The sequence below is a fragment of the Brachyistius frenatus genome, unplaced genomic scaffold, assembly GCF_029030835.1.
Source record: "Brachyistius frenatus isolate BFR_SWC_R1_liver_20210118 unplaced genomic scaffold, ASM2903083v1 Contig_11, whole genome shotgun sequence".
In the NCBI taxonomy this organism is placed as follows: Eukaryota; Metazoa; Chordata; class Actinopteri; family Embiotocidae; genus Brachyistius; species Brachyistius frenatus.
Genome location: NW_027210610.1, coordinates 6,269,021 through 6,287,254, shown reverse-complemented (window position 1 = coordinate 6,287,254; position 18,234 = coordinate 6,269,021). Strand labels below are relative to the sequence as shown.

The 18,234-nt window shown below is 42.1% G+C and overlaps 1 protein-coding gene across 5 annotated transcripts in view; it reads left to right on the top strand.

Moving 5' to 3' along the window:
* Window positions 1–18,234, top strand: part of vti1a (vesicle transport through interaction with t-SNAREs 1A) — a 150,025-nt gene that overhangs the window by 73,822 nt on the left and 57,969 nt on the right. For 3 of the 5 annotated variants that reach the window (XR_011310640.1, XM_069691830.1, XM_069691829.1), the window contains 2 exons: window positions 2,751–2,821; window positions 6,570–6,631. Coding sequence is in view for 4 of the 5 variants with exons in the window: in XM_069691830.1 (XP_069547931.1) it covers window positions 2,751–2,821; window positions 6,570–6,631 (133 nt within the window). In the remaining variant the exon portion in view is untranslated. Of the gene's footprint in view, window positions 1–2,750; window positions 2,822–6,569; window positions 6,643–18,234 lie in introns of all 5 variants that reach the window. The other 2 variants (XM_069691832.1, XM_069691831.1) reach the window with 1 other exon arrangement.

The window sequence follows — 18,234 nt, the reverse complement described above, 5'->3', positions numbered from 1 at the left end:
TGAGCTTCTATGTCAACAGTCTGTCTGTGTATTTAAAGAAAATAATTCCTAATACAGTCATTATTTTCCCCTCGATCTAATTTGTGCGTTCAACTTTTCTATACTAATTCTTTTCTACAGTTACATTAGAGGAACAAGTTAAATTAAGGCTCTGGTGCTGATGTAAATGTAACGTAATGGAATAATGGGCTTGTTAAATGGACCTTTGGGGATGAGGATCTTTAACAAGAGAGTCAGAGCAAGGCCTCTGGGCCAGGCTTATTTAAATTGTTAATAGCTGTTTAAACAGGAGGGGAATATTTTATACACTAACGAGCAACAAGTCAGGGACATTAACACCAAATTTTGTCTCCTCTCTGCATGTTTTTTACCAACTGTACAGTTTTTTTTTTCTACTGACCCACATGTTTGACCCGGTCATTAAATCTGTATTTATTTTATGAAAGATATTATATAAATTTAATATGTTAACATCGCAGCAGTCCGAAGAGCTTAGGTGGTCCAGTTAGCTGTATGTTTTCCAAACACTGCTGCTGATTTTATACCATCCTAGTCATGGTTATCCTTTAAAAATGCCACTATTGAGCAGATTCCACGTTCCTCATATCACTCTATTTGTTTTTCCTAGCATCTTGTGTAATGGAACTGTGCTGTTGTTTCCATTCAGGTGTATATACCATTTTCTGTAAAGAATTTAGAAAGGTCTCCCTCTTGAGCAAGATCGTGCATGGTACCTCTCTATTTGCAAGGCAAAAAAAAAGTGGATGTAACTTCCACAAAACACTTACTGTAATTTAAAAAAAAAAAAAAAAAAATGCGTATTTTTCTACAGCAGCTATTAGACTTGTCAAGGACGACCATTCACTTGGATGGCTGGTACAGTCCCTCATCATAGGAAACACGTACTGTTTTCATATCATCCTTTAGATAGCACCAGCACTGTATTCTCCACAGCATCCCACAATACAGAAACTTGAATCCACTGTGCTTCCATTCTTGTTCACTGAAACGTAGCTTGCCAAGGCTATTGATTGTTTTTCATCCTTTTTTTTTTTTTTTGTCCTAATACCTGTCTGTTACCTAAACATACATGAGACCATCATTACAAAACTTACCTTGGTACAGAATGTGTGTAATAATTGCTCAGTACTTGGAATAAAAAAAAAAAAATCTTCCCTGGTCTTTTATCCCGCTAACTCATCCATCTTTTTACACACTGCAAACCTTTCCAATAATGCACTTGCCGTCAAAAAAAGAAAACCTACTCTGCTGCTGCAGTGCTTGTCACACTCATTTATTTAAAAAAATAAAGCCACAACCCTGACAGAGATAGATAGATGTGCTTATTTGTCTCTTTAACAGAAGATTTCCACTTCAAGTCCCCTTCCTGTTTATCGCTTGTTCTTCTCCAATCGGGACGGGGGAGGGCTTGTGTTTTTATGGTTATTAATACCTGCACTCAGTCTTTTAATCTGCCCTATTTGTCACATGTGACTGTCTGACTGCACTGTTTAATCTGGGTATCCTTCAATCTGTCTCGTCCCAGATTAGAAATTAATGAAGGCAGGAAGAGACACATTTGAGTCAGTTACAGTGTAGGGGGGTAAAAGGGATGGGATGAATGGGAGACGAATGTCGTTCATTTGACAGTGCTTTCTCTTTTTTCCACTTCTCCCTGATCCCTTTTCTCCATCTCTCTCTCTCCCTCTCTATCTTTCTCTCTCTCTTCTCTTGTTTAGCTGCCAGATGTATCCCATTTTTGCACTGCTCCCCCCCCCCCAAACAGGCGCTCAGCACGTGGGCCCTTTGGTGTGCGGCACCTGTGTAGTGTAATACAGTCAGCAACTGTGTTGTTTATTCCGGATTTGTTTGGTGCGCTTGAAAGCCTGTCTTTGATCCATGCAAAGATTCTTCACTTTTTTTCCTTTTTTTTCCTGATTCATCCTCTGCCTCCCTCATTTTTAAACACTAATGCTCTAGCAATATGGTTACATTGATGGCAGCAGTGGGTTTTTATGGTGGTGGTGGTGGTGGTGGGGGGCAACTTATTTGGTTTATCTTTCTTTCTATTTTTTTTTATCCCTAACCCAAGGGACAGGAAAATGACAGTGACCACTGACAAGCTTGTCAGGTGCCTTGTTGGGGATGTTTTATAACTGTGCGTTAATGTGTTTACATCCACAACTGACGAGAGGCATTTAAAAAAGAATGGATTAATGAATATTGCATTGACTGAGTGGACCCCACTGGCAGGCTGGATGCTGGGCTATTGTTGTCTTCAACTTCATGTCTGTTTACTTCAGCTTTTTAAGAAGGTTTAACACATCCCACAGCTACATTATTCTACTATCTGCCTGTGCGACACTCCTTTTAGACAGTGCTGTGGCTCCACACTGTACAAAGTATGACACACATCCATGGTCTTGAAACGACTCACAAAGGAGGTCCAGATGAAAAATAGCACATTCTATTCATCATGGACAGAAAGAAAGGTGATTTATACAGTGATTTACACATGATTTATTTTTAAAAGGAGTTATTTATGTATTTACTTTTATTTATTTATAATTAGAGGCCTTTCTAAATGTTGTGGGTATTCAAATGATATGGATATGACAAGTTATTTCCTACTACCTTTTCACTGAGTACCTAAATCATTCATTGATTCAGAGATGTTTCTATTCTGTTTTGAAACTGTTGGACATCCTGTACGGTACGTCTTCCTCACGCTGCGTGTTCTCCTTTTGCAGAACAAGTGGGACAGGAGATTCTTACCAACTTGCACAGCGACCGTGAGAAGGTCCAGAGAGCCAGAGAAAGGGTGAGCACACACCTGCCACCTGCACACACTCAGGCATTCATTCTGACAAGCATTCGCGAAACCGTACGTGTTACAGCTGGTTAGCAACACTGTCAACATTTACTGCGTTTTTCAATGGTTTGCCAAGTAAACACACCAATGACAGTCAACACACACAAACATGCCATACACACCCTTGGACGTACTTACACTTGTGTTACCTAATGTGCCTATTTATAGATAGGACTGTTTTACATTCAAATGAATATGTTTAGTGTTCCGTATCCATCTGACAATATTAAGTTCTCTTTTGCTTCATTAGAGGTAAACTGTTGAGCATATCTTGCCTCATCGCATGAAATAAAATCAGCTTACTTGTGGCCTCTCTCCAGGACTTTCCCCCTTTCCTTCCCCTCACTTGAACGGGGTTAAGTTTGCCACCTGCCATCCTTCTCGTCTCCCCTCCTTTACTGCTCAGCACTCCTCTCCGGTTTCACGCTCTCCTTCCCACTTTCCCTCAGAGAGTCCCCCCCACCAGCCCCTCAACAAATCCTTACTGCTGCCCCTCCTTACATGCAGCCAGCCAAACAGACAGGTAGGCAGAGACAGAAAAGACCAAACACAGGAAGGGGGCCCAGCCCTGTTGGCCCCCTCTACGCAGAATGCTTAAAGATCACAACATGGCAGTGGGCCTCGCACAGGCGATTTCAAAGGAAATCAAACATCTCCTTTCAAAACGGTCCATAGTGTCTACTGAGAGTACCTGCTCTCTCTCTTTCTCTCTCTCGCTCTCTCGCTCCCTCTCTCTCTCTCTCTCTCCCTTCTTCCCATGAGTCTTCTTTGCTGAACACCCCCACCACATGTACACACACACACACACACACACACACACACACACACACACACACACACACACACACACACACACACACACACACACACACACACACACACACACACACACACACACACACACACTGATGGCTTTAAAGGCAGTTTGTGGGGCAAAAGTAAAGTGATATGTAAAGACACTGGATGGAAGGGCTTAACAGCTCTTTTACATTAAAAAGAAGGAATGTGAAATAGTTATAGTTTTAGGATGAATAAACCGCGCACAAATACAGACACTCACACACAAAGTTACACATAGAAGCACACACAAACACAAACCCCTATGCTCAGCAGGAGGTGTGGCCTTTTGTTTTGCTTTTATGGTACAAATAGAAGTCAATAGAGGGTTTCACACTGGGTCAGAGCAGTCTGCTCCCAACTCTGAACCACCTGAGTGGATTGAAGAATACGGTTAACCAATCTCCCGGCAAACTTATAGAGAATCATGAAAGGCAGTAGCAGGAAGTTTTTGATGTTTGTTCCCTAAAAATCTTTAATTTACATCGTTGAACAAACAATTCAAGCATATAAAATTATTAATTTGAGTGTAGGAATGGCTAATTTCAGGGAACATAATTAGCATAATGTGCACAACCCTTCTCTATTGACCAGATGTGTGCATTTATTTGATCTGTCTTTAGCTGCAAATTAGGCTAAATGAATTATGAAATTTGAGGGCACCTCGACACTCAGACTGATAGCTCTTAGCCTGTTACCTAACCTCTATTACCACAACAGGATGGACTAGTCACAGCAGGCTGTAACTTCAGTGCCAATATGAAATAAATTATTAAAGTCATGAATTAAAATAATAATTTTGAGGGTATGGATTTAGTTATTTGAGAGCCCAGATTATTAATATAAAGAGGATTAATTGTGTAATTTGAGGGAACAAATGAATAATTTCCTTATCGCATCCAATAGGCTTACAAACTTTAACACTCAAAAGGAATTACATGTTCATTTTGCACTTTTCATCCTCAAGGCTGAACTTTTCTCCATTCTTTACTAAATGTCCTCTTTTGGAGCTGTAGATTGAAAGGATATGGATCCGAGTTTATGTTGAATATGTAATGCAAATTAGCTCAAATTTATGATAATGGTAGCAGCATATATAATTTAATCTGAGAAAGCAGCCAAGGGTGCCTTTGGAGATTGTTCTGTTTTGGAGCTGTATGTAGAAAATAGAAGTTCCTTCTTCTTATTCTCTCTATATAGGTAACCACAATTCATGCTAAACACTCAACATACTCAGCATAGGATTTGGTGGGAGGCTGTAGAGAGAGAGCGAAAGAGAGAGAGCGAAAGAGAGAGAGAGAGAGAGGGAATGATTCAGAGCGAGATGTATTTTGGGAGAACGTGTAAAGTGTCTAGGGGACAGATCTGTGGGTAGAGGCAGACATCAGGCAACTGCTGGACTTGTTGTCTTTGCCAGAGGGCCCAAACCCCAGGTCCCCCACCTCCTACCCTGTACCACATGTATCCTTGGCTCTGGCAATCTGCATCACACCAGCCCAGGCTGCCAGAGGGTAGGAAGGAAAGATGGAAGAAAGTAGCCATAAAGGAGGGGTAGGAAGAGAGGCTGAATTGCAAGCAAGAGAGAGATGACTGCAAGATGAGCGAGAACAAACAGGAAAAGGAGTGTTGCAGCAACCATTGTGAAGACATGTGGGGTTGTAGATGAAGAGACGTGAAAGTGAGGAATTAAAAACCGAAAGGAATACAGTGTAATACACTGATGAAACATACTGAGTGAGAAAGACCTTATTGGAAAAGCAGTTATTATCTCAGAGAGAGATGAAGATGAATGACTCCCTGCTGACTATAGAGAGAAACTATGCGAGGACTATTCCCCATGCTCCCCCATCATCCTCCAGAAATGCGACTACAGGTAGATGTTAGTGGCAGCTCACTGGGTGCAGTGTCAGCATTTTTTTCTTTTCTTTTTTTTTACTTTCACACTCACACCTTGTTGGCAACATCTCTTCCAAATCCCTTTCCCTGTGAAAGTCCCTGTGTCTGATAAGAGAGGGGAATGAAAACATTCCTGTGACCCCTGAGGGAAGAAAAGGCAGAGAGAAGGAAACGACAGAAAAGGAAAATATCGAAGGCAATTAGTCCTGACTAGCCATGATCATTATGTCAAGGGTGCTTTCAAGGACTTCTTGTGCTTGCTATGACAAAAGTAAAGATGCCTCTCACTCTTTTTTTCCCCCCGTACATCATTGTAGTGTTTGCTCTGCAGCTGGATGAGCAGAAGGCAATTCAAGTGACATGTCTTAAGTGGAAATCGAATCCCTTAAAGTTACACACATTTTCTGACACTGAAACTCGTGTTGGTGTATAGTGTACACTTTATCTGTATTGGAGCTCTTTATTTTTTGGTAAATCAGCAGCTTTTTCAAGCAACTCTAGAATGAGGTTTGTAGAGAGATGTTTTGAAATCAGTAACTTAACGGGAAAACAGCACACTTCCAATCAAAGGATCTCTGGTTCATCTCTTTTAGCCTGGTAACCAACTACTTTTGGTGAAAAATAAAGTGTCAAATTTTAGAAATGTCTTTTGTCAAATTGCACTTTGCCTTAAGATCACTAGTACAAATCTGTGTAAAAGTGGAACCATACACAATCATATCGTAATAACTGTCACCATGGTAAATACTATTGCCCATTTCCTCAGTTACATAAGAGTTTACCTAGAAATCCTTTCTCTGTCTTTTAATTGTATAATGAGGTGGTCAGAGGATATATAGTTATTTCATACTCTTTACTTTTAACCATCTCGGTTTGTTCATAGACGATGTTTGATAGAATTGCCGACTTGTTTGTTTAGAAAGGGAACTAAATCCTGTCTTTTACCACTTCTCTCTCCACCCAGCTGAGAGAAACAGACGCCAACCTGGGGAAGAGTTCTCGCATCCTTACCGGCATGCTGAGAAGGTAAGCAGCAGGTAGGGACTCTGTTTCTGCACCTCTTTGAATGCATTGTGCTTTAACAGTGCGGTGAGCTCGTGGATGAATGAAGTAAAAAAAAAAAAAAAAAAAAACTTTGACATGTTAAAGTGAAAATTGCAGTTCATAACATGATGCAATCCATCACTTGTGATCACTTAAATTATGACCAGTTGTTTTTGTCCAATTAAGTTGAATTTTATTTGGATAATATCTCAAATTACTACCTCAGAATGTGAACTGTTATTAAATGTGATTTTAAATACTCTTTGTGCAGTGTTAACTCATACAATTTCAAGGAACCACATTTCCTCTGACTTATAATAATTCTGATTTGTCACCATTGTAGTTTACGACAAACAAACAGTGTGAGTGGCTGTCATAGTATTGGTTCTATGTTCTTGGGTAGACTCGGAGAAGAGTAGCCCCGTACTGCATCTAGGAGAACAAGGCTGGAAAAGACAAGTGCGCTCTGTACATGTCTCTCACTCTTTTCTTCTCTTTGCCTTTGTATTTCACAAAATGCACTTACAACCATATCCAACTTGCAGCCTTTGTCTCTCTTGTTCACTAGTTCAGGCACAAGACAGCCCCCAACAATCACACAAACACAAGCATTCAAACACAAATATTTCAATAGGCCTTGCATTATCTCATGCGCCCGCCTCCTAATACACACAAACACACACATGCACACGGCCACCACACACACACACACACACACACACACACACACACACACACACACACACACACACACACACACACACCGTAATGTCTTGTCACATCTCCATTTCATAAAGTGGCTGTGTGCTTACCCCTGAACCGTGACGCCACGGTTTTGTTTCTTGCTCCCTCTTGTTTTTTTTTCCCTCCCCTCTCCTTGTCGCCTGCTGTGGATTTTGATTAAGAGTAATATGTAAATGACACAGACTAAATGTAAAATCCTGTGGCAGGAAGGAAGTGCCAATTGAAATAGATGCTTCAGTGCCCATAGACAATTTGGAGGGCGGCTCGCAGGGCGGCCGGCAGATACTGGGAGGGAAGGCCTGAGAAGGGCTGTGACGCCGACTGTAACCAATATTTCTGCATATGTCTCCATTTTGTCAAGTCTGATTATGGGAGAAGGAGGATGGGGATCGAGCGGGGAGGGTGCGGTGGGTGGGGGGGGGTCAACTCGCCTGGCATGTCACCCAAGCTGTCCAGAAATCATTCATCATTCCCTCCTCCTTCTTCTCTTCTTCCCTCCACCCCCTCTGGTGCTGAAGTAAATAACACGCACTTATTTCAATATTATCATATTAATGTTAAAGTTCAGCTGTCACCTAATGGGAAGACTTAATCAGACGTAGCATTTTAAGAGGCATGCTGCCACCCCACCCACTCCTGCTCTTTACTCCCCTCTCTCCCCCCCCCCCCCCCCCTCTTGATGTGCCTTAGCTCCTCTGGTTAGCGCCTCGCTCAAATCAGGATTTATGAGAGCTTTCCAAAGCGGGCCCCGGCTGCGAGTCTCTTCGACTACTGCCTGCCTTTCTGCTTGATGGGAGCACCACAACACACACACACACACACACACACACTCACCCACCTTTCTTTAACACTTTCTTCTTTCAGTTTTGTTTGAATATACATATATATAACAAAGTGTTTTGTTTTGTTTTTCCTTCAAGGCTGTTGGCTGGAAATATTAAATCTGAAGTTAATTTATAAGCAGAGATGCATATCTGAGAGCCAAAATGAAATCTAGGATAGTTAAATGATATGTATTTCCCATCGCCCCCTTTTTAGGAAATGTGTCCTCATTTCCCCTTTCGTTTTATTATCCCCGCCCCTCCACCTACCCCCTACCGGTTCTCTGCATTTTTGATGAATTGTGTATTTGTTTGTGAAGTTAGAGCAATTGGAGTTGGTCTCGGAGTTGGATGGTGGTTGCTTTGTCATTCTCCACTTGTTTGTAACAGCTGCAGAAGTAGTGCAGTGTGTAAAGGGCTTCTACAAATAGGTGAGTGAAGAAAACCTTTGCTGGTGTGTGTTAGGATCTCTGCACTTGCGACACAAATGGTGGACGCAGATACTCATGCAGGTTGATGAATATTCCAGCTTTTGTTTGTTCCCATTTGTTTGAATGCAGCAATTAGTGAAATTTGAAAGACGCTATTTTGTTTGGACAATTGATGAGGCACATTAATTAGATACAGAACTTCTTTTTTCTTTTCTTTTTTACTATTGAGCTGTATTAGTGAGCAAATAAATAAATACAGCAGCAGTTTAAAGTTGATTATGACCAGTCATTTTGGCTCTGATCCATGCCAGACAAATAGACCCAGATGTAAGTGGAGGGATTTGTCCTGATCAATGGGATAAAGGGTTTCCTTTTACATTTCTGGTGTGGTTCCCTTTAAACTCGCACCTCTTCTTGAAGTCTCTTTATGGTCTGGTGGCTATCACCCCAGCTGGGAAACAATTAGACACTCATTAAGCTAGCTGTCACGGGTCAAGAAAGCCAATTAACTTAAAGACTCTGTGGATATCACTTATTGCTAGAACCATTCTGAAAAACACACATCGCAAATAACTGTTGCTTTGTTTGAGAATAAGCTGTTACAAATGTCTGACTGTGAAACCCATCACTGCCAATGAGGGTAATTAGTATAAAACACTGTTATAGGTGCTGTTAATTGGTTGTGTCATGGGCTTTTAACTAGTCTCACAACTGTAGACACTGTCTCATGTCATCTATTCATATTTACTTACTCCACATTTTGATGGCTCTTGATCGATATGTGGCGCACATAAGCATGGGGAGGGGTTAAAACTCACTGTGTGGATCAATATTCCTGATTAGAAAGGCCACAGACCTTTTGATAAGGCCTCTGCAGTTTCCGCGGTGCATTGACACTATGGCTTCTCATAAATACAAAATGGTCTTCTGGCTGCAGCAAGATCCTTCCTGCTGCTATACTGAACATCTCAAGCATCTCACCCACCATGGTCAGAACAGTTGGGAATGGGATGCTGCTCCAGACCCAGTTAGGACCATTGGGGCTGCTGGCAGCTTCACGGAAGGAGGGGGCACAGTGAGGAGCAATGAAGCAGTGAAGGGAGGACGGAAAAGAAGGGGGGGAGGATGTATATTTTGAAGCAGAGGGGTTGTCTGCTCTCACTGGCAGCTGATCCCACATGCAGGTGGTCGACTCAGTCGCCAGGCAGATCAAAAAGTCAAGGCCCCGGGTGGACCTTCCTTTGAAATGGGAATGGGGCCTAGATATCAGACAGAAAACATAAGCAAGCTCCCAGCCACAGAACAGCTCCATATTCATGGATGGGACTGGCAGTAGCGACGGGCAGGCAGGATGGACAGAGCCTCAGCCTTCAGAAGAAGACTCATGCACACTCTGGACACTGATTAAGAGATCAGCCCATAAGCTGGGGTGGAATATGATACACTAGCTCACAGGCTAATGCAGCAGCACTGTTAGAGCTGTGACTTCACGTGCCGTCTTAATATGTCCTGCCATACCGAAGCTCCTCTGACATTGATATGAAACCCATTCATATAACTAAATGGCAGGAGAATATTTACAATGCATCCTTGCCTGTAGGAAAATCAAAGATTTTCTTCCTGCTTTGTCAACTGGAAAGTTTTGTCCTTGTTTGCTGTGCCCAATAAACCAACTTATGAACAATATCACGAGCCAAGACCAAAGTGCATGGCTCCAGAAAAAGCATCTGGTGAGAGGAACTTTTTATTTTGTATGATCTGTAAGTTTTGCCTCTCGCCTTTATTATTGGCAAATACATACTCTCTCTCCGTATCCATCTGTCTGGAATATTAACTACTGGGATATGTAGGTCACATAATTAATGGAATTCAACTCTACCAGGGAGCTGTGGTGGGATCTGAGTCTTGGGGCCCGCTTGAAGTCTTGTTATGAAGTTGAACAAATAGGTTTGATTTCTTTAATTGATACTGAAAGAGCTCTTCCTTCCCTTTTCCTGTTTTTATTTATTTGTGTTGGGAAAAAAAAAAAGCAGAGGAAAATCTTCATTACAGTGTGTGTGTGTGTGGGGGGGGGGGGTCAGGAGTGAATGGAAGAGTGACACTGTGCCAGGCTTTCTGCCACCATGTCATATACCATCAAATGTGGCATTTACAATCCTACTTACTCACATTCAGCAGAGTACTGGAGTATATTTCATGTCTATTGTGTAAGACATGTTTGCCCTATTTTATATTCTATTTCACTTTGTATTACAGCTGAACTCATCACAGTAGCCATAGCCGAGGTTCGTGTTTTTTGTCCCGAGAGTGGCAGATCGCTCCCAGTGGATCGCGCTCTCTCTGATCTCCTCTCTATGTTGCTGCCACGATAATTCCATGTACTCCATTTAAACACATTCCCTTTGCTTTGCAATTTGTTCAGCCTGACATCATTACCGCCCCACTCCAACCCCCTGTTCCCCACATATTGCTGCATCCCCCTGGGTCAGTCCTATCCCTGGCCTTTTCTGCTCCCTCCAGGAAAGCATTCTGTGTGTTTTTTTTTAATGTCCAGTATGTGGTTTTTATTCTGGCAAAGGAGCAAAGTGCCAAAGCATGAATCACATGTGCCCCTAACGCAACCCTGAGATAAACTTTATACATACATCACGTGGGAACGCAGCTGTTGTTGGGTATGTTCAGAGGACTCAGGATAACATGTTCGCATACTTTAGGGAGATATTTGGTGTTAGTAGTCCTTCCTGATGGAAATAGTACTGGAAGGGCCCTACCAGTGCAAGGCTTTGTGGGCCATTTCAGTATTAGTACTACTGCCATCTGCTTTAGTAAGAAAACCAACCACAGGTTTCTAACAGCAGATGTACTCTTGACGCATCCGCGTAGCCACAGGGGTCGGTGTGATAAAGCAAATCACCAGTTACAGTATGTGCAGAACAGCTGTCTGTGTTGTTTTCTGAATCCATGTTCTTCGACATGATGAAGGGAATCAGGAGACTCTTACCTTGACTTCACACTCATGCTTTGGAGAAACATATTGAGAATCATGACTGAATAGAAGTTACGAGATTTTACACACACTGTGCGTAAAGATTTCAGTGTCTAACAACAGGTTGTCTAATATTGAGGGGGTACTTTTGATAAGACTGCATAACATTTTGATGTTAAACTGCATTTTAATTTCTATCAAGTTATTTGACTCTTTAGGTGCTGAATGTTGGGTAAGTGTCTTGTTTTGAGAGAGGCGATACTTTTTATTATTCCTGTGTGTCTGTATGTGTGTGTCTGTGGCTACAGGCTGCTGCTGGGACAATGACAGGGTGCGCCTCAGCCTCATTACTCGCTGCTCCTGAGCCAAACAAGCACCACTGCCACCTCTCTCTCTCGCTCTCCCTCCTGCTTCATCTCTGTCTTTTTCCTCTCTTCCCACACCTCGCCCATTAGAGAGTGCTGATGGGACGTTTTTTTTTTTGTTTAGTTTTTTTTTTTCTCAGTAAGAAAAAGGCACACACAAGCCTGGGCTGTAGAGGAAGGGGTTGTTGACAAGGGCAAAGACGTGTTGTTGTTTTATATAAGGGATGCATTTGTCTGTTGAGGATTGACTCGCTTAACTGGCTGCCAAAGCCCCCTTTTTCTCCCTACATATCTCCCTCTTTCTATTATCCAGCCCATAGTGGGCTTCTGTTTTTTTGATAGGCCATGGCATAGTTGAAACCGAGTTATTCCACATGTGATGGGAGCGAAATTCTTTTTCTTTTTAACCAAATCATGTAAAAATGCCAGAGTTGATGGCAAATGCGACCAAACCCCAAGCAAAAGCTAAAGACGTATCTTGAGTGAGTCTGTTTTTTTTTTATTTATTTCTGCACAGTTAGCTCTTACGATTCTCAAAAGTGGGCATCAGTCCTGATCTCCAGTATTCCAACAAAAAAAAACTGTCTTTGCGCCATCATTTCTCCAAATGCACCGGGGTCAGCCTGCCTCGACATTGAGGTGATGCTTCGTTCGACCTCGCTCATACCGTCCTAGCTGATAGAGCTTCTTTTTTCCCCTCCTTTAACCCTGACAGACTGTCGTTCTGACGAGATGACTGGAGATCAGTGGCGCTCTCATCCCTTGAAGTGGCTCCAGGTGTCACTCCAAGGGTACCCGCCCTGTTTGATCTGCCGTCGAGCGCCTGTCGGGCCACGGCACCCTCTGATTTCCCCGTCAGAGGGGAAAGAGGCTCTCCTGTCCAAAAGTTCCACTTCTACTTTTGAGTGATAGCAAGGGAGAGGAATCGGCTGCTGTCGAGTTCCTGCATCGTCGCCATAATCGTCTGGGAAAGGACCGTTTTCCTGTTGCCATTATTCCTCAAGCTCCCATTTAGCAGCCATCCTCTCACATATCCCCCCATGGGAGCATTATACAGAGGTGATCCTGATTTGATATGCCAAGCCCCAGCAGTCCAAACAACAGAAAAATAAACAAAATAAACATCAGATGAAACCAAAACATTTTTCAATGATCATGCTGTGGGCCTTGTCTTAAGAACAAAACAACATCCTCTCAGACATCTTCAGATGATGTCCAAAGGAGGTCCCTGTCTTTATTGAGGAGCCGCACAAACAAAAAAGGACAGATGAAACAAAATGGAGGAATGGAGCTATATATCTTTTCAGCAAACATAGATGCCTGTATCCTTCCTCCCTTTCATTTTATTATATCCCTTATGTTTTTCTCCCACCTACTGTGAGCTTCTGTTGAAATTACAGGTGAGATCTCAGTGGCAGGCCCTGCCTTTCGTCTAGAGGGAGCAGGGGGGGAAGGGTGGAGGGTGGGGGTGGGGTGGGGACTGAGAAGGAGAGGAAAAAGAGATTCATGCTTTGCAGTAGTGCTGTGTTGTTTGTGAAGCGCACTCTTCCCTTTGTGTGTCTGGCGATAACTTATTCAGCACAGGGCCATTCATCCAGGGGTTGAGCGCGGGCGTCCGTCAAGACGGAAAATAATGAGGCGACAGCAGCGCAGAGGATAGCTTTCACCCTCTGCCTAGGCACCCCCTCTCACCCACCTCCCCCTTTCTCCATCTCCTCCTCCTAGCCTCCCATTATCAGCCGATTTAAATAGATAATAGGGGGCCTTCTTCAGGACATTTTGAAGCAATTAGAACCTATCACATTGTCTCTTCTTTGACTTCCTGTTCCCTCCCAGCAAGCCAGCGTGGATACTTCTGGGCGTACTAGGCAACAGCTCCCTGGAATTTTGTGGAATGCCACTGCATCACTAGATGCCAATTTTTGTGTCGAGGAGGAAAAGGGAGCTATTCTGTTTCATACAGCTTTGCACTACACTCACTCATGTAATTCACTATGCCCTCTTTAGCCATGCCAGGACATGCAATCCCTTTGCCCTGATAAGTTGCGCTTGGGCTGCCTTACTTGCCAGGTTGAAGTGGCTCCTGCCCAAACACTTGCACTGTGCATACCTTCCCTGTCAGCTCTCATTTAAGTCTTTCTCTCACTGTCTTTGCACAGTCCATGTTGTTGGCTACAAACATATAGTTGCATACACTCTTGAGAGGGGATGACTTCAGCTTCATGTGGTTTTGAACTACGTTATTCATATTATTACAGCTGATGACCTGAAGTGAAAGCATATCCAATGAGGCTCCAGGTTCTACATTGCTTCTGGCTGCTGTTTTAGTCTTGTGTAGTTTTTGCAAACAGAGATAGTCCTAACCAAATAAGTCAGTTGTCAAGGTTGTGTTTGCATCAGGATAGATGGTTAAGTATAGTTTTTGCTGTTATTGTTGTTACCCCTCAGATCTGTATTTGGCAGGGTGCAAGAGCTTGAAATATTTACAAATGTTGAATTTTGAGTCTTTTTTTTGTCTTAATATTTTCTTCTAAACCCATCAATCATTTACTGTGCCTCTGTATGTCTGTATCTCATCCTAACAGCCCCCCAGGATGGTGCAATGAAACAAAGGGAGTACATTGTTGCCATGTTGTTGATGGCATAAAAGATCCCCTTTATCACAGTGGGCAAAACAAAAAAAAAGGACCACTTTTTTTTTTTTTTTTTTTCAAGGAAGTGAAAAGGTTGCAAGGCGAGGAATTTGTAGGCATCAGGAACTCCCGTCAAAATACTTCAACAGCACATTGGTCCCTTTTCTAAGCAACAGACATCTAACCTCGAGTGCTTTTATATTAAACACAAAAATAGAAGTTATGTTGCATGTATCCCAAAGGCTGGAAGGCAAAAGGACGGACCCCGCCCATCCCTTACTTTGGTTTGGTGGTGCTTGCTGTGAAGGGCATTCCGTGATGTGTAAAACACAACAGTTTTGACAAGTACTGTAGAAAAACAAAGCTTTGAAACTATCTTATTTGCCAAGTCCAATCTCACAATGCATTCTGCTATTGCACAAAAATTCAGTCTCAATCTTTCTAGAATTCTTTCTTTTGTCATATGAAAATTGGTGTGATTCGCTGCTGACAGTATACAACCATCTCAGATAGGGAAAAAAATACAACAAAAGAAGAGATGACAAAGTGCAAAGTGAAATTGTGCCCTTTTGTTCTTGAGTCATCGTGTCATTGTAATTCTGCTCAATACTTTCACCAGTCAGTAGTAGTAAACTGTGACATTCCTCCTCACTTTTTGAAGCATTATACTTAACTGCATTCAAATAACCACCCAAAAGAGGAAAATACTCTATAATCTCTTGAAATTCTGTAGTGCTTTCTCAGTTTTTATGGTATCATGAGGGAAGTAATTGTTGACCCAATTCAAAATATGAGTTATACTCACCACAGCTGCAACAACTCGTAGACTGAATGTCCGCCATGCAATGCTAGCAAACTGTAGTAAAAGCTCTGTGAAAGTAATTCAGATCATGGTGAAAGAGTGGTATGCAGCTACTGTTGTTATCTCTTATCCACAGCCTCACTACCCTGTGACTGGACTCAGCAGAGCCTTAGAGGTGCTGAGTGAGTTGTAAAATTAGGATAAATATTTCTTGGATCATGCAGCAGCAAAACTTAACAAGATATATTTGATTTCTAATTACTTACTAGTAAATTCCGTGACATCTAGACTTTGTTAAGCTTCAAAATAACACAGTTTATATCCTAAGTAAATATCAAAAACAATAAAACGTTCCTCAACTTATTTGTAGTAGGTCTCTAGATCCTTACAATTTAATTCATGTTTCAATGTCAGAACACTGTGCAGTTTACTTTCCTTGTTTTATTCAAATATCATTTTCCAAACTGAATAGTGGGACCCTCTGGCTCAGTTTCTTTAAGTCGATGCTCCATATACTCAGCATGTTAGCCACGACCTGTCTTTGTCACTGTTATTATATTTGAAAAATGAAAATCTGTAACAAAATGTCAGCGATGTCTGAGGTAGTGCATGTGACAGAGACAAAACCTAGTTATTTTAATTAACAGGTTTTGGCTGTGACTCAGACATGACCACAGAGATGTGTTGTACGCTTTCGTGTGGAGGCAGACGATTGAATTATGGCTCTAGACCCACTGAAACAATATTTCTCTCAGTGTAGAGTACATGAGAGATTCAGTTTGTGACACGGGTTGTTTTGTTCATTAATCTTTTCCTGGATGACTTTGTCCCAGTGGTGCATTCCAGTGAAGGCGATTCTTGGACTTTAAATCGTTACAGCCCTTCCAGACAGACAGATTATGTACTGATGTCGAAGCGCCGTTTCTTCCTCGACGGATTCCTCAAAGCATCGTATGTTGTAGCCAAAACTGTTCAGGACAAACACACTTATGCCACAAAAGCCTGTAGAACCTTGATCAGTGAATAAAACCCCAGTGAGGCCCAATGCCCATAGAGTCCCATTTTAGCCCGTGGACCATCGGAAGTTTTCTAGATGTTGTATAATTAGACGGTATGCAGTTAATCCAAGAGACTTTTTGGCAGACATTGTCTTTCCACTCTCAATTTTGTCCCTTTTGTGTCAACACACCTTTAAAATAAATTATTCCCATTATTTGTTCAAAAAGTGTTGACTATTAAAGTCAACATAATTTGCAAGCGGTAAATAGACACATATACCTTGAAATGATGAAGGTCTGGCATAACTCCAAGAAGGGATTCTCTTATGACAAACCCTGGCTGAGAAATTTGCTAGAGTCAAGTGCAGTACACTTGGCCCGTCTTGGGTTTTGGGGAGTGAACCAGCCATGCACGGCTGGTAATGACAGGTTCCATGTTGCCCGTGGCTTGTGGCCCATTTCACTGTTTGTTTGGAGAGTGGTGCTCGGCCGTGAAGTGCTGGCCCAGCTGGCAGCCATTCCATTGCCCCTTTGGCCCAATGGCTGGGTCTTGTTTGGACCACACCAGCCAGGCAGACTGGCATCCAGGAGGCTGCAGAGGAAGAGGTGGAGGAGGGGGGTGTGACAGAGGAGAGGAGCTGTTGGCTGAGCACCTCGGTGCAAGGCCAGGCCTGCTGCCAGCTGTAGAGAAGACTTCCCCGCTCATACCACAATCTTCACGTCTCTGTGGCGACAGGGATCTCAGTTTGCACCTCGAAGGTCAACATCATCCCAACGCGATCTGTCTCACAGAATAGCATGGAAAAGTTAGCAAATATCTATGATCTAAATATAAAAAACATTTCTTTCCTTCTTTTGGCAGCCAACGCTTTTTTGTGGACAGTAACACAAGCCTGGATTTATAACTAATGACAACTTTATTTGTATTACTCCATTTCGAGGTACCTCTGTAATGTAATACACAATGACTTATATTTACACACACACATACATACATACACTTTGCATCCACAGTTCAAAAGTTCAGTTGCTCATCTCGCATCTGCCAAAATTATTTTGGGCCTGTGAAGATGAAAAATGCTGACCCACCAAGTCGCTAGGTACTTTTAAGTGGTATTTTCATCATAATTTCCTAAACTACCAGCAACAGTAAAAAAAATTTTTTTTTTAAATCCTCTGAATTTACTAAATTAATATAGACTAAGTTGAAGTTGGCTTTTGTGCCTGTGTGTAGCCAGAAGTACCATTTCAACACAACAACTTGTTAAAGATTGCCTCTCACATATGGTCAAAAACAGATAAAAACCCTCTGCTTTGAAAAATAATTTGTGTCCGACAGTTTTCCCCCCAAAAAAATTCTATAATCTGGTTTAATTTCTGAAAATGATTTAAAAAAAAAAAAAAAAAAAAAAGCCTTCATTGAAAAACATGCAATCAATAAATATGCAAATATTTGTCAGTTCCAATATTTACTTTGGGAAAGCACTTTAATGACTTTAGTCTAATATTTAGCTGATTTGAACAAAAGGCATCTCAGCGACTGCATTGGGGCCGACTCTTAGCCTGATAGATACAGGCCATAACGTCTACACAAATAACCATTTCTCTCTAAACTATCACGTAAAGCTCTGATAACCACAGCCTTTGAAAATTTAGAGCCACTTTGTTTATTTTCTAAGTGTTTGCTGGGTCACATGCGTACATCCTGTCAGCCATCGTGTAAACTTTAACCCCCACCCCATATTCTGATGGCGCCAGGGCTAACATTGCTTCACTGTTAAAGGGAAGTTGTGAGGACATTGATG